This window comes from Calcarisporiella thermophila, assembly GCF_041956535.1.
Source record: "Calcarisporiella thermophila strain CBS 279.70 unplaced genomic scaffold VTP21scaffold_11, whole genome shotgun sequence".
NCBI classification, from domain to species: Eukaryota; Fungi; Calcarisporiellomycota; class Calcarisporiellomycetes; order Calcarisporiellales; family Calcarisporiellaceae; genus Calcarisporiella; species Calcarisporiella thermophila.
In genome coordinates this window covers 64,725-79,001 of record NW_027192201.1, presented here as the reverse complement: position 1 = coordinate 79,001, position 14,277 = coordinate 64,725, and the positions used below count along the sequence as shown (strand labels likewise).

At 52.3% G+C, this 14,277-nt stretch overlaps 6 protein-coding genes across 6 annotated transcripts; 4 read left to right on the top strand and 2 right to left on the bottom strand.

The window, feature by feature from the left end:
• Positions 1-426: 426 nt before the first annotated feature.
• On the bottom strand, positions 427-2,985 carry VTP21DRAFT_1143 (uncharacterized protein; the record flags this gene model as incomplete). The annotated part of the gene is made up of 1 exon (XM_069390873.1): positions 427-2,985. The coding sequence occupies one exon, from the start codon at positions 2,983-2,985 to the stop codon at positions 427-429; it is 2,559 nt and encodes an 852-aa protein (XP_069251264.1).
• A 485-nt stretch (positions 2,986-3,470) lies between these two features.
• On the top strand, positions 3,471-3,752 carry VTP21DRAFT_1142 (uncharacterized protein; the record flags this gene model as incomplete). The annotated part of the gene is made up of 1 exon (XM_069390862.1): positions 3,471-3,752. The coding sequence occupies one exon, from the start codon at positions 3,471-3,473 to the stop codon at positions 3,750-3,752; it is 282 nt and encodes a 93-aa protein (XP_069251263.1).
• Positions 3,753-3,816: 64 nt separating this feature from the next.
• On the top strand, positions 3,817-5,851 carry VTP21DRAFT_1141 (uncharacterized protein; the record flags this gene model as incomplete). Its single annotated transcript, XM_069390851.1, has 5 exons — positions 3,817-4,389; positions 4,454-4,677; positions 4,742-5,422; positions 5,509-5,569; positions 5,633-5,851. 5 exons carry the CDS (start codon positions 3,817-3,819, stop codon positions 5,849-5,851), a joined length of 1,758 nt encoding a protein of 585 aa, XP_069251262.1.
• Positions 5,852-6,880: 1,029 nt separating this feature from the next.
• Positions 6,881-8,696, top strand: VTP21DRAFT_1140 (uncharacterized protein; the record flags this gene model as incomplete). The annotated part of the gene is made up of 3 exons (XM_069390840.1): positions 6,881-7,202; positions 7,265-7,371; positions 7,476-8,696. 3 exons carry the CDS (start codon positions 6,881-6,883, stop codon positions 8,694-8,696), a joined length of 1,650 nt encoding a protein of 549 aa, XP_069251261.1.
• Positions 8,697-9,208: 512 nt separating this feature from the next.
• Positions 9,209-9,968, top strand: VTP21DRAFT_1139 (uncharacterized protein; the record flags this gene model as incomplete). Its single annotated transcript, XM_069390828.1, has 3 exons — positions 9,209-9,326; positions 9,392-9,512; positions 9,584-9,968. 3 exons carry the CDS (start codon positions 9,209-9,211, stop codon positions 9,966-9,968), a joined length of 624 nt encoding a protein of 207 aa, XP_069251260.1.
• Positions 9,969-10,509: 541 nt separating this feature from the next.
• On the bottom strand, positions 10,510-13,481 carry VTP21DRAFT_1138 (uncharacterized protein; the record flags this gene model as incomplete). Its single annotated transcript, XM_069390817.1, has 6 exons — positions 10,510-10,954; positions 11,064-12,375; positions 12,469-12,951; positions 13,025-13,082; positions 13,156-13,296; positions 13,356-13,481. 6 exons carry the CDS (start codon positions 13,479-13,481, stop codon positions 10,510-10,512), a joined length of 2,565 nt encoding a protein of 854 aa, XP_069251259.1.
• Between the last annotated feature and the right edge of the window lie 796 nt (positions 13,482-14,277).

Genomic DNA, 14,277 nt, shown 5'->3' with positions numbered 1-14,277 from the left:
ACTGATAATGAGATATCCAGGGGGCTCAGTCCCACTGAATTCCAACTGATAAAAAGATAGAAGGTGTGATAGAGAATATATTAATAGAATAAGAAAGACGAACAGGTTTAAATAGGGTGAAAGGATCGATGGCATGAAAAAAAAAAGAATACACAGGCTTGAAAAAGAAAAAATAGCTAGAGTAGATCGAAATGAATGGAAAGAGTGTCAATAGAGTCGTGAAGATGCATAATAGTGATAATGAGAGGGCTTTTTCAGACAAAAACTTGAAGTTGCAATGGAAATAGAGGAAATGTACAAAAATAAATGCATGAATAAAAAAGAGGTGAAATAGAGCAGAAGAGCAGAGGAAAGGGAAAAAAAAAATAAAAACTCGGTAAAACAATTACACTTTCAGCCTAGTTTACAGATCGTGCCATTAAGTGCCTACTGGTATGGCCGCGAAGCAGCATTGGGAGGGGCCGGGAAGACAAACGTGTTGGCTGGTTTTTCCCCCCCAAGCTCTGGAGAATCGCCGGCCATTTTGATGACAGCGCCCTCATTGAACTCATCGGAGTGGACCGTCCCGCTACTCCCGCTGTTCAACCCCCCGCTTCCCTGCGTTCTTACGCTGCCTCCGCCAATGGAGGCGGCCATACTTGCAATGCGTTGATCGTTGGCGTTGACGATGGGTTTAAAGGCCAGGGGGCCATGGGAGATTTGGAAGATGGGATTGGGGATGTCGCTCTCGCGCCAAGAAGAGCCCGCGAACTCGGAGAAATAGGCTTGAGAGTGAGAAATGGAACTGCTATGGTATGAGGATCGGAATGTATCGTTTGTGCTGGAAAAGAATCGGCTGTTGCTTGCCAGAGTGTTGGATATCGTGGTGTCCTCGATGGGGGGAATGGGGGATTCGGAGGAAGTGATGCCTAGGCCGGGTGGATCGAAGGTGAAGGAGGGAAGGCGGCTCGATAGGGCGCGCGACGTGGCCAAGCGGGAATGGTCGGGAGTGCCGACCTGGACCTCCCCCGTCTCATTACCTATCTCCACCTCGTCCTCCGCTTCCTCCTCCTCGTCCTCCTCCCCCTCCTCCACCATGTTCTCTCCCCCTTGCTCCTCCCTCGTCTCCTCGGCCTCTCCCTCCCAGGATTCTTCAATAGCCCGAAGGTTGTTATACTCCAGTACTGCGCTCTTATCCGAAAATGGGTCGATTCGCTCGGATATCCCGGAGGAGAATTCGAAGGAGCCCGATATATCGGAGGGCGGGAGCTCCACCGGTAGAGGCGTCAGCTGAGACGCAAATGATGTATCAGGCGACGGCGAGAAGGCATGCGATGTCCCGTCGCTCTCCCTACTCACTGCCATCAGTCCTATCGTGCCCTCATCTTGTGGAGAGAGGTAGACGGGCGCAGCAGTCATGGCAGGGGGGGTGACCGCAGGAGGCTGTGGGTCGTTGCTCCTTGGCGCTGCGAGGCTTCGGTATCGGAAGCGCCGGTAAAGGAAAATACTGACCACCAACAGAATAGCAAAGATAGATCCAAGGGTGACGCCGACGACCAAGCCGAACTCAGATGGCTGCACCGCCACCGCATTCTCATTAGCTTCCGCACTAGTACCGCCTGTAGGAAGGGGGGGGACAAAACTGGGAGTGATACCCCGAGGAGGTGGGGATATGGGGAGCTCTGAAGGGATACCCGGGGAGGCAGAGATCCCGTTCGATATGGTGGTGGGGAGAAGGGTAGGAGGGCCGATGGGGGAGACACTACTAGGGGTCCGTCCAGCCTGGCCATCAGTAGAGCGCGCCCCTGCGGATGCTCCAGCCAAAGAGGAGGTGGGAGAGAGAGGGGAGATGGCGGGTGGCCGGTTGGAACCCGGGCCGGCCGGCGGGTTATTCGACACATCGGAAGCGACCTGGGTGGGAATCGACGCCTCTTTCTGCGACCTCACAGCTGCTTCAGAACTAGAGATGTCACTCTGGTTATTAGCTGAATTGGCAGCATCCGAGCCAGAATCATTATCGGAGTCACTGTCAGAATTGGAACCGGAGCTAGAGCTAGAACTGGAGCTGGAGCTGGAGCTAGAGCTGGAGTCGGAAACGGAATCCGAGTCCGAGTCCGAGTCCGAGGTGGACTTGCTGGTTTGGAGGGGACCCCGCGAGGGAGGTTGTTCTGTTTCTGTCTCAGTGGGTTGAAGCTCCGGCGTTCGAGATGGGGTAGCTTGTGTGGTAGTAGATGTGAGTCCCTGAGCTTCATTTTTGGTTGGCTTGTCTCCGCGATTCTTGTCATTGTTTTTCTCGTTAAGCTGTTCCTTTTCCCTTTCCTTATCCTTTTCCTTTTCCTTTTCCTTCTCCTTCTCCTTCTCCTTCTCCTTCTCCTTCTCCTTCTCCTTCTCCCTCTGTCTTTGCTCTCGTAGCTTTTGTTCCTTCCTCCTTCGCGCCTCCTCTCGCTGCTTTTGTTTCTTTCTTCTCTCTCTCTCCTGGTTTTGATTCCTCAGTTGCTGCTGCCGCTGTCGCTGCAGCTGTTGCTGCTTTCTTCTCCTTTTCTCCTGCTCGGCTTGCTGCTGCTGTTGCTGCTGCTGCTGCTTTCTCCTTCTTTGCTCACCAATGCGCTTTCTTCGCTCGTCGTCATTCTTCCCGCGCGTGCTGTTGTCCTTTCTCCCATTGGGTTGCCCCCGATTCCTATCGCCGGGTCGCGCTCTAGGGTTGCTCCCGTTGTTCCCGAGTTCTCGCTGGGCCGCTTCTTGCTCCTCCTTTCTCTCACGCTCTTGCTCCAGCCGTTCCTGCCGCCGTTCTTCTTCCGCCTCTCTTCTCTCCTGCTCTTCCTCTCGCTGCCTCTCCAGCTCCTCCTGCTTTCTCTCTCTCTCCTCTTCTCGCCGCTCCTGCTCTTCCTCTTTTTTCTTTTCGTCATCCTGCCGCTTTCTCTTCCTCATTGGCAGACACCGTCTGTTGAAATTGACCTCACAGCGTTCCATAAAATCTAACATCCTTGTTCGTTCCACCAATGGCATCCTGTTACGAAGTAATGAGGGTATGAAGCATATGCTGATGGATAATAAAATAGAGGGAATGCGAGTCAATGGACTATGCGATGGGGGATGAGAGGACGCTTTGCAAACTCACCCAGGGACAAACCGATTCAACAAGTCTCTTTGTTGGTGCTCCCTCGTTCACTCTTCCCTATGTGTGCACGGGTTTGCCCAACAGCTCGATCGAGAAATCAAACGATAGGCAATGGCCAGAGTATCGATGTGGAGAATGGGATATAGCTAGTTAAGTAGAGGGTGGGAAAGAATGTATCGCGTAGAGAGAGGGCCAGGGAAGAAGACGGCAATTCCCATTGATTGCGGTGGAAAAGTGGGAAAGAGAGTGGGGACAGAATCCTCTTTTTTTTTGTTAGTGTACCTTGGGTAATTACTTCGATGGTGCAGGCCTGGTTTCACAGCATCCGATCGAGGCTCACCCGCGAAATATATATTTGGAGGCCCGCCCGCTTATGCTACTAACAGGCACAAGAGTCGAGCGTGGATCGCTCCTGGAGCCCGCCGTCTCACTGGCTGGGGGTAAAGCCACTCTGCCAAAGAAGCAAATCCGCATCCGTCGATATGGAAAGCAAATTTTATTCATTTGGGCGAAGCGGATTACTCTGTTTGGAGCATTTGAAAGCATGCCCTTTTATAGGATCCCGAGGGGCGAGAATCGACGAGTTCCCTCTGGGATAGAGGGCGGTTCTCGATGGAAGGGCGCCTTGGGGACCCCACCGGGCGCCTCAAGCTAACAAGGGGCCTCCCGTTCCATTGGAATCCGGCCAGGGAAGGCCGCCGCGATGCTTCCCCGCGGAAATGCACTCGCAACACGTAATGGATGGCAACTCTGTTTTAGTTTCACATGCAAGACGGCCTGCAAGCCAAGATCCGTTATATTTACATGGTGCAGAGCGGCCCAGGATCTGCGATTTATCCAGTATGGCCAAACCCAGCCCGTATTCCATCCACACCCTCGTCCCCGTGCTACTGGCCGTGCTTGCCCTGCTCAAGCGTCGGACATTCCCCAGAAGCAGCCGTCTCCATCGGCTCCTCTCGTATGTCCCCTCCGCACGCCATCTCCCCCTGGTGTATCTTGCCTTTCTCGCCCTCTACTACCATGATCGTGGCATCGGCACGCGACGCAGCCCCAAAACGGTTCGCTTTGGCGCCTACCCGCTTATCGGAAATCTGCCGTCTGTCTTCAGACGACGCGAGCGGCAGTACGATTTCCTGTTGGATGGCATGCGGCAGTCGGAAGGCGTGACATCCATCACTTTTCCCTTCCGGCGATTCTTTTTCCTCCGAACGCCGGAACAGATAGCCCATGTGCTGAAGACGCATTTCGACAACTACATCAAGGGCCCCCACATCTACCACACGCTGCATGATGTAAGTTCTGGGCGGTCCCCCGCTCCATTCGATTCTAACCATGGCAATCTCTACGATTCTACAGGTGCTGGGCAATGGCATCTTCAACACCGATGGAGACGTGTGGCGGTTTCAACGCAAGACTGCATCGCATGTGTTCAATGTGCGCATCTTCCGCGAGCTGGTCGAGGGCGTGTTTAAGGAGGAATCCGCGCGGGTTGTACAGATCCTCGAGCGCGCCGCGGATCAACAGGCCGATATCGACTTGCAGCGGCTCTTTTTCTGCTTCACACTGGACAGCTTCGGAAGGTGGGTCGATGCTCTCCATACCTAAACCCGCAAGAGAGAGGGTGGCTGACCTCTCTGATGATAGGCTTTCCTTCAGCAAGAGCTTCCGCTGCCTCGAGAACCCAGACGCGCCCATCCCCTTTGCGGTGAGCTTTGACTATGCCCAGGGGGTGCTGGACCACCGCTTCACCAACCCCTTCTGGCGGATCACCGAGTTCCTGTCCGGCACGCAGCGGCGGTTCCAGGAAGCCGTCGGGGTCTTGAACGACTTCTGCTACGAGATCATCCGCGACCGACGCAAAGAGTCCGCGGAGCATCGCGGCGCAAGAAAGCATGACTTGCTGGACATGTTCATGGACTATCGAGACGAGAGGGGGGAGGCGCTCTCCGACCGGCAGCTCCGGGATGTCGTCATCAACTTCATCATTGCGGGGCGGGACACCACGGCCCAGCAACTCTCCTGGCAATATCTCCGGCTGATGGAGCAGCCGGAAGTCCAGCAGCGGCTCTACGAGGAGCTGATGGCCAATGGCGATAAGCTCTCCTACGATAGCATCAAGAGCCTCTCGTATGCCATGGCCACCTTTAACGAGACGTTGCGGCTCCATCCGCCCGTGCCTCTCAACATGAAGCAGGTCGCGCGGGACGACGTTCTCCCCGATGGGACGGTGGTGAAGGAGGGGGAGATGATTTGCTTTTCCACCTACTGCCTTGGGAGGGACGAGAGGATATGGGGCGAGGATGCCGAGGAGTTCAAGCCCGAGAGGTAAGTGAAGCGCACACAGCGTCGTTGCAGGCCATGGGAGCGGGATGCTGGATGGGGCTAACGATCTTGCATTGCTGTCCGGATAGATGGCTGGAGCGGGACCGCGAGGGAAACGTGGTGGGGGTGCTTAAGGTGCCTCCTAGTCAGGTGAGTGAGCTAGCCCTGCTTTACGGGATTCTCCGGCGCCCACGCTAACGATGAGCTGTACAGTTCCCCGTTTTCCACATGGGTCCGCGTACCTGCCTAGGCCAGCAGTTCGCCACCCTAGAGTCCCTCACCCTCTCGTTCTACCTGCTCAAGCGTTTTCGCTTTGAATTTTCCCCACGCCATTACGAAATCGAGGCCGCTGCGGGTGATACGCCACGATACGGCATAAGCCTCACCCTTCCGATGCGGCGCCCGCTGTTGGCAAGGGTGTATCGGCGATGATCTTGTTCTTGATACTTATATTGTACTTTTCCCGCGTTTCTTTTCGTTATCCATGCAAGATTCAATGTGTGTAGACTAGCTTCTCTTTTCGTTACTTGTATTTTTACCGCTCATTTAAAGGTTGAACCGTTGTAACCACGGTAACCATAAAATGAAGTCGCTTAGTATAATCCCTCATTTGCTTTCCTCACAAACACAAGCAAAGGAAACTGGTCCATTCATAAGCTGGGTTGTGCTTTTGAGCTAGTTTTTTTTTTAATTTGCGCACGCACTTGACAAAACGAGGCTCGTGGCATGGCGGCTCGATAAGAGGGCCGATAGCCCTTACTATAAACAAATAAATCGCTCTTGCATCCCAGCCGGATGACATCGATAGTTTGTGTCGCTGCAGGGCCGGCCGGGATGGGCGAGCGATATTTCTCGTAAGAAGGCCGCGAGCCAGAAGCGCGCGGCCATTTAAGGCGGAGACTCAAGCAAGAGAGATTATCAAGAGCTTGTATTCTTCCAGGGGAGATTGCATCTCTTCCGCTTGCCATAAGCGGCGGCGGTCGAGAGGTGCCAACAAATAAGCGCTGGATCTGTCCCAATTGTCGCGTGATAGATTTTGATAAAGAAGTGATGCTGTTGGTTCCACACCAGCCTTTGCGCTGAGGGATTCCAGCCCCGACGATTTGTTCTGGGTTCGGGGTTTAATTTGCGTCTTCTTATTATATGACTCCTCCCCCCCTCCCCTCCCCTCCCCTAATGTTTTTCCTCAACACTTGTCTCGGAAATTGGCCCAAAGCCCACGCTTTTCAATAAAACCCGGGGTCTTATAAATTTCTTCTCTCCCACCCCATTTTTTTGCTTTGTTTACTCTTGACTTTTTATTCTCTTTGCTTTTTTTTCCCCAAGCTTCTCGGCTCTCTCTTCTCCCCAGCTTCTCTGCTTCTGCTTCCTCTCTCTCCCTCCCCCCCCCCCCCCTCGGCCGCTTTCTCCCTTCAGATACCCCCCTTTTGACATAGCTATATCACCCATAGTCTAAGTAATATGGCAGCAGGGGAATCACAACCTCCGTATTTTAAAAGCAGCGACAAGATAGAAATATACACGCAGGATGGGGACCGGTCCGACGATACCACCCTCGAGAAGGGGTTCCAGGTGAACGGCGATCCGCACGGCGAGCACCTCCAGGACGGCATCAAGCGAGGGCTGCAGGCAAGGCATCTTGCCATGATCTCTATCGGCGGCACCATCGGGACTGGGCTGTTTCTTGCCTCTGGAAATTCCGTAGCCACCGCAGGCCCGGCCGGCGCTTTGGTGGCCTATGCCATTATTGGTCTAATGGTGTATTGTATGATGATGTCACTCGGTAAGTGGGGCGGGCTGGCTGCGGCTGTTCTCTCAACCACTCTAACTCTTTCCCCTGGATAGGCGAGATGGCGACCTTCATGCCCTTGAGCGGGTCGTTCAACCACTACAGTGGCCGATTCGTCGATCCGGCTCTCGGCTTTGCGCTAGGATGGAACTACTTCTTTTCGGTAAGTCTTCCGCCGCTTAGGGCGACTTTTCGGGTGGGCCCTGGGTTGACTCACACTCTCTTCTCTCTCTCTCTCTCTCTCTCTCTCTCTCTCCTAACCTTTAGTGGGCGGTGACCATGGCCTCGGAGCTTGCCGCGGCCGGGCTCGTGATTGAATTCTGGACCAACGCGGTGCACTCGGTCGTGTGGTGCGCGATCGGCCTCGGCCTCCTGTTTGGAATCAACGCTCTGGGCGTTCGGGGCTACGGTGAGACGGAGTACTGGTTCTCGCTGATCAAGGTCATCACCTGCGTCGTCTTCATCATCGTGGGAATCTTGGTGGACACGGGGGCGACGGGCGGAGAATTTATTGGGGCGCGGTACTGGAACGATCCCTACTCCCCCTTCAACAACGGGGCGGTGGGGGTGTTCAGCGTGTTCCTGGTGGCGGGCTACTCATTCCAGGGAACCGAGATCGTCGGTGTCGCCGCGGGTGAGTCGCAGAACCCCAAGAAAAATGTCCCGCGTGCCATCCGCAGCGTGTTCTATCGGATTCTGCTCTTCTATGTCCTCGCCATCCTGATGATTGGCCTCTGCATCCCCACCGACGATCCGAACCTGCTGAATGCCGGAAACGTGCAGGACGTGGCCATCGCGCCGTTCACCATTGTGTTCAACAAGGCGGGGTGGAGCATTGCCGCCCACATCGTGAATGCCGTTGTGCTGACCTCCGTTCTCTCTGCTGGAAACTCATCGCTCTACGCCGCTTCTCGAACGCTGTGTGCCCTGGCGCGTGAGGGACGAGCCCCATCCATCTTCGGCCGTGTGACGCGCTGGGGTGCTCCCCTGTGGGCCCTCCTCGCCTCGTGCTTGCTGGGTGCGCTCTGCATGCTTGCCGCCGTATTCCAGGCCAGCCAGGTATTCACCTGGCTCCTCAGCCTTACCTCTATCACCGGCTACATCTCGTGGGCAGGAATTGCGGGAACGCACTACCGCTTCCGCAAAGCCTACGTGGCCCAGGGCCGCTCGCTCGAGGATTTACCCTATCGCGCCTCATGCTACCCAGTGGCGCCCCTGTTTGCCCTCACCTTGTGCGTCGTGGTCATCCTTGGAGGAGGGTGGAAATCATTCGCACCCTTTGATGTCCAAGCCTTTTTGTCATCCTATATCGGCATTGTTTTGTTCGCTGCACTCTACTTGGGCTACAAGATCGTGAAGAAGACGAAGCTGATTCCACTGATGGAGGTGGATCTGGACACGGGGCGACTGGATGTCTCTAGCATGGCAGAGAAGGACATCAAGGAAAATGAGAGGTGGTATGACAAGCTTCTGTCGTATGTTTTCTAATTAATCATGCTTTAGTTTATTTCCCCTTTTTCTACTGTATTTGAACATTCCACTTCGTTTTTCAGTGTTCAGTTGTGCTATTTTATATTCTCATCTCTTCCCCCTTTTCCTCCTCCTCTTCTTTTTACTGTAAGATTATTTCAGCCTCGGTTCCATGTTCTTTTTATTTTCTATTTATTCTCCCGCTGTTTTACACTCTCTCCACCTGCTTTTTAATAAATCATTTATTTTCGGAGCTTGAATGGAGGAAGCCACAAATCTAACCATTTTGGGAGGGATGTTCGGCAATAGATTTTATGCGCAGAGCTCTGGGGTTTCCCTCCTCACCCCTTCCCCTTCCCCTTCCCCTTCCCAATGATCTTGATTCTCATCCGCTGACTCTGACTCTCATTATCCGACGCCCCTCTTAACACCTTGTCTCTAGTTTGAGCCTTTCCACCTAGTTTGCTTCTGATATCCCTACATCCCCCTCTTTCTGATATCCCCACACGTCCCTTTGGGCTATAATTAGAATGCCGATGCATCTTTTCTGCCTAATCTTCATCCTTTTCGCGACGGCGCAGGCGCTCCACTTGCAGATACCCTATTTCACCGATCGCCGCTCTAATCCCCCCTCAGAGCATGCTTATAGTAAGATTGATCTCTGGAATCCCTGTCTTCTGAGTTGCTGATCGCTTGCTCGGGTCTACTGTTAGACAAGTTGCCACAGGACTCGTGGTCCATCCTTGAAATGGATGAGTCTGTCAGAGCCAACCTTTGTAAACGACAGGTGAGCTATTGTGCACAAAGCTGCCCTGATCCTGTCGCAAACTTCTGGTAAGTGCCTCCTTGTGCTCGATGGCTTGAGTCTCAGGCTTACCGCGTTTCGTTTTGAATCATGATTGCAGTAACGCCACCTCGATGGCATTTACATGCCAGTGCGCCTCATCCGTCTCCCTACCGCCGCCACAACTATGGCCCGTTGCTATCGAGGAATGCAATGGAAAGCACTTTGCCTGTGTGCGGAATTGCCTTTCTCGCGGTGAGCGTGGGCAGTGCGTCACCGCATGCGAGAGATGGTGGGGATGCGGTGCCGCCAGTGGCCCCGTAACAGGGCTCTGGGTGGAGAGCGTGGAGACGAGCCCAAGATACTTTCTGGAGCAGACAAGTAGTGGGCCTTGGGAAAAGCAGGGGAGAGAAGATCCAAGGTCGACCAACTCCGCTGCCGGGAGAGGAATGAGCGGGGTGGTGGTTGGCGTCTTCATGGTGATCTTGGCTATGCTCTTAGTATAAATGTCTTAGTGTGAATATCTCCTCTTTTTTTTTCTCCCTCTCTCGCCTCTTCTCCTCCTCACCCTTGCATCCTCCACTCCTACTCCCTCTTTTCCTCCCCTTCCCTCTTTCTACATGGCCAAAATATTTTTGTATAAATTCGATTGCGTTTGGATGTCTTTTTTCTTTGTAGTGACCATCTTTACATCACTGGAATAAACATCACTGTTAAATAAGTTGCACCAACGCACTAAGAAATAGACAAGGGATAATTAAAGTCCAGATGGCAAGAAGGATAAATATATATAAGCAAGCATTACGGAGACATAGGGTTTGAGTTGGAAACATAAGAGAACGATATCGCAGAATGAAAAGTTCGCAAGATTAGGGGACTAAAACAATATTGAATACAAACTAAGGAGGAAATGTTCGGGAAAGGAGAGGAGAAAAGAAAAGGTGAGAGGGGAGGGAATAGAAACTTTTTCAGGAAGGTGGGCCCATCTCATACACAAGAGTTGCATCCGTCTGCCCCCACACCCCTCCCCCTCCCCAAAACCGCCGACTATTTTGCGTTCTGACCCAAGATCTCCAGCACCACATTGATCGCCATGCACGTGAAATAGATGGAGAGCGAAAGGACGGCCCAAAGCTTTGTGACATTGTATCCATTCAATGGAACGATGATGAGGGTTAAAATCAGGACGAGCATCAGCCCGAGGGCGGTGACGAGGATGGATCGGGAGAGCAGCAAACTGTAATACTCCATCCCTCCTCCCGGCCAGGTCATATAGGAGCCGCCGAGGCCGATCCCAAGAAGGGTATTCAAAAGGGGGCTGCCATAGCATGCGGTGAAGGCCATCGTCGGGAAGCCCATACGAGCCAGCGTGGTGTTGGCAACAAAGTCGCCAAGACTGTTCCCCATCGCGAAGATCGTGAGGCCAAGGATGGCTTCGCTCAGGCCAAGGATGATACCAGTGGACTGCAGCACCGCTACCACTTCGTTCGCACTGAGAGAAAAATCAAGTGAAGAGAGGCGAAAAGTGGAGAGGGGGGGGGAGGGGGGAGCATTCGTTAATCATCTACTTCAAAGTAGAGGGGTGTTGACGTGCGACTTACATGATGTAGATCCAGCATATGCCGGTGACAAAGCCGAGATAGCAAATCAGATGGAGATGCGACGGCGGCTTACTCGAGCTGGTAGTGGCCATCAGCAATGCGGAGAGGGCAATGCCGACCCCGGCCGAAATGGGAATGATCTTGGGGTTGAATCCTCCCACTGCGGAAAGCACACTCGCAACAAACACGGGAGAGCATAAAAGTTGCAATGAATACAGCCACCGGCACCATCGAACGGTCCCCTTCTCCTCGGCAGGCTCGGCCGGACCTTGGGGCGGCTCTGCAGCCATCGGTGGGTGACCGGGGACGTCTGGAAGAGTATTATTCCTATCCGCTGGTGGATCCAGCCACTCTGTTGGCTCGTCGGGTATCGTTGGAACTTCTACTACAGGTAGGGTAAGGGTTAATGCGAGGTATATTGGACAAGCGATGATGGAGATCAGCTTGGCAAACAGGGATTTTTGCCGCCACCCGAAGAGCGACGGAAAAAGCTCTAGATAAAGCTCCATGAGGAAGGCCCGCCACCTGTTCCATCCCTTCTTTTCTCCTTGGGAATCCCGTTCGTCGTAGACCTGATGGGTCAGATCACCGATGGACGCTTCCGCGGGCGAGAGCTCCTTTGAAGAATCGCGTGCACCATCTTGCACTTGTGTAGAGACAAGCAGTGCCGTATGCTCGTTCGAAGGCCTGCGCTCATGGGGGATGCCGTCGGAGGGGGGTTGGTAGTTTTGAAACGTAGTTACAGCGAGGTAAGAGCGCGGCGAGTGGGGGCTTCTGGGGCTTCGAGAGGTAACGGAGCTACTGTCGATGGATGACTGGGACCTGGCAAGCTCCCCGGGCCGCGAAGATGAGGAATGATTTCCAGGTAGCCCCGCCGTGAGGTGGGAAAGCGGGCTTCTTGGGCTTCGAGAATGATGAGAGCCGGTTTCGATAGAGGATTGGCTTCGTTCAAGGTCTGTAGGTCTCAAGGGCTGCTGTTTGTGTAGATTATTGACCATATCACGAAACTCGATGGCACAGAAGAAAGACGGCCGAATGCCCGGGCGAGGTGTGATGGGATAATGCACGCTCCCTTGGTCACTCGAAGTTGTGTTTTGGCGCCGCAAAGGACTGGGGATTAAGTCATCCATCGAGTTTTGTGCGGCCGAGGCAGTATAGGGCAGGTTACGGAATGAGAACGTGGTCCCTTGCGAGTGGCGCGAATCGGCACTAGGGCGGCAGGCTGCATCATTGTTTGCAAAGGTTGGATTGCCATTGCTATCGAACAAGTCCGAGGTTTGGATGCGAAGTATTGGCGGCACTGGTCTTGGCTCTGGATAAAGAGGGGCAGAGAAAAAGAGAATCAAGCCTGGTTCAATCGCGCGAGAGCGGTAGGTTTGTCGCTTTTTTTCGCTTTAATTCTTACCTTCGTTTTCACCCAAGGGTTCCGTCTCTGGCTGGGGTTCTTCCGCCGATCGAAGATTCAAGATGAGCGCCAAGCGATCACGGAAACGGACCACACGGTCCCAAATATATCCGCCAAACACTACCGTGATGACATAGGTTATATAATAGCCCACCAGGAACGCACACTCGTGGAAATAGAGCTTTTGATCATAAACAATCAACACAATGATCAAAAGGGCGCCGGAGAAAAATAGCAGATCGCGAATAAATGACGCTTTGTTAACGGTAAAGGAGGTGACCAGCGCCATGCTACTGGTAACCACACTGGCGATAAACGCGGCTGCTCCAACCAACTCGCCAATTGCAAGCGAGCCGCTATTGGATTTCATGGCGCTGAAGGTGCTGAAGAGATCAGGAGAGCCATTTCCAATGGCAAGGAGAGTGACACCGGCAACACTTTCGGAAAGGTTGAGGTTGGAGGATATCGTAGCAAGGTTCGGACCTAGACATAGAACATTGAAAGATATAAACAAAAAGCAAAAGGAGCCGTTATGCTAAGCAGGATCTGATTTTACAGAAAAAGTCTGAGGCGGCGATGCCAACAAAGCCAAATAGGAAAAAAAGCCAGAAAAGCTAGGCACGAGAGAGAAAGTTAACTCACGAGCATAAGAATTTTGTCAACAATTAAATCAATCAAGCCAATTACCAGTAGCAGATAACCCAGCGGTTCGAGGTTATTGAATCGGCAGTAGTAGAGTTCCAGGTAATTGATCAAGCCGTCCGTAAAGCCTCGACAATTATCTCGAACATATGCGCAGGTGTCTGGGGATTGGTGCAACGCCCGGCACTAGTGTCTTGGATGGTTAGTATCAAGAGAAAACCAAAAGCCACAGGCGATCCACCTACATTCTCCTTTAATGCATCGTACACACTTCGCTTCACAAAGAAGGCCGAACGGGAACTTAGAGTGATGCACTGAGCAAAGACTAGCACCCCCAACAAGAGAAAAAGGGATCTTTTGTTGAAGGCCATAGGCTTTCAGAGAAACAAGAGAGATCGAGGACTCTCCTGTCTGGAAACGGTTAGGTAATCGAAAGCAAGGAGACGGGGGGAGGGAGGCTCCGAGGGAGGAAAATCAGGCGCCAATAAGTAAACTCGATGCTTTTGGCATCTTCTCTTCGGCTCCCTATGACCATAAAAATGGAAAATTCAACGTTTCTTTTTTTTAGTCTCAGCCCGTTCCACTCGAGATAGCTTAGAATTTCATATAAAAGCTTCTTGGCAGAAACTGGCGGGCAATCGAGCAAGCTCTGATATTACTCCAACTCAGCGGCCGTTTCATTAAAGTCTTGATTCTTTCTTGATAAACGCAAAGAGTCAAATAGAGGGAGCATAATAAAGCATCCATTGCACTAGAATTGTTTGATCGTATCTAGTTTTCGGCAGAGTTTCCATTCTTGTACATCCTTTAATATAATACAAACTTAATCTGAATATAAAATAATTAGCTTATGATATTATAACCCGCTAAATATTTTACTTCCAGGAGTTTCCACAAAAAATCAGACAGAATCAAAGATTTAGAAATATCAATTAAGTAAATTTGTTCGGGCCAAACTATATTGTTAGAATCTGCGTAATACATGCGAGGATAGTTAGGATAATTACTGGTTTATTAAACAAGAATACTATCTGGAACTTAGGATGTCTCCCCTTTACTATAGTGAGAGTTCTGTTCAATATATACTAAAAGAATTACACTACAACGATTACTTGATAATGCTTCGATAATGCTCCGAATAGCAGGGCATGAGGGAATACGTGGCTT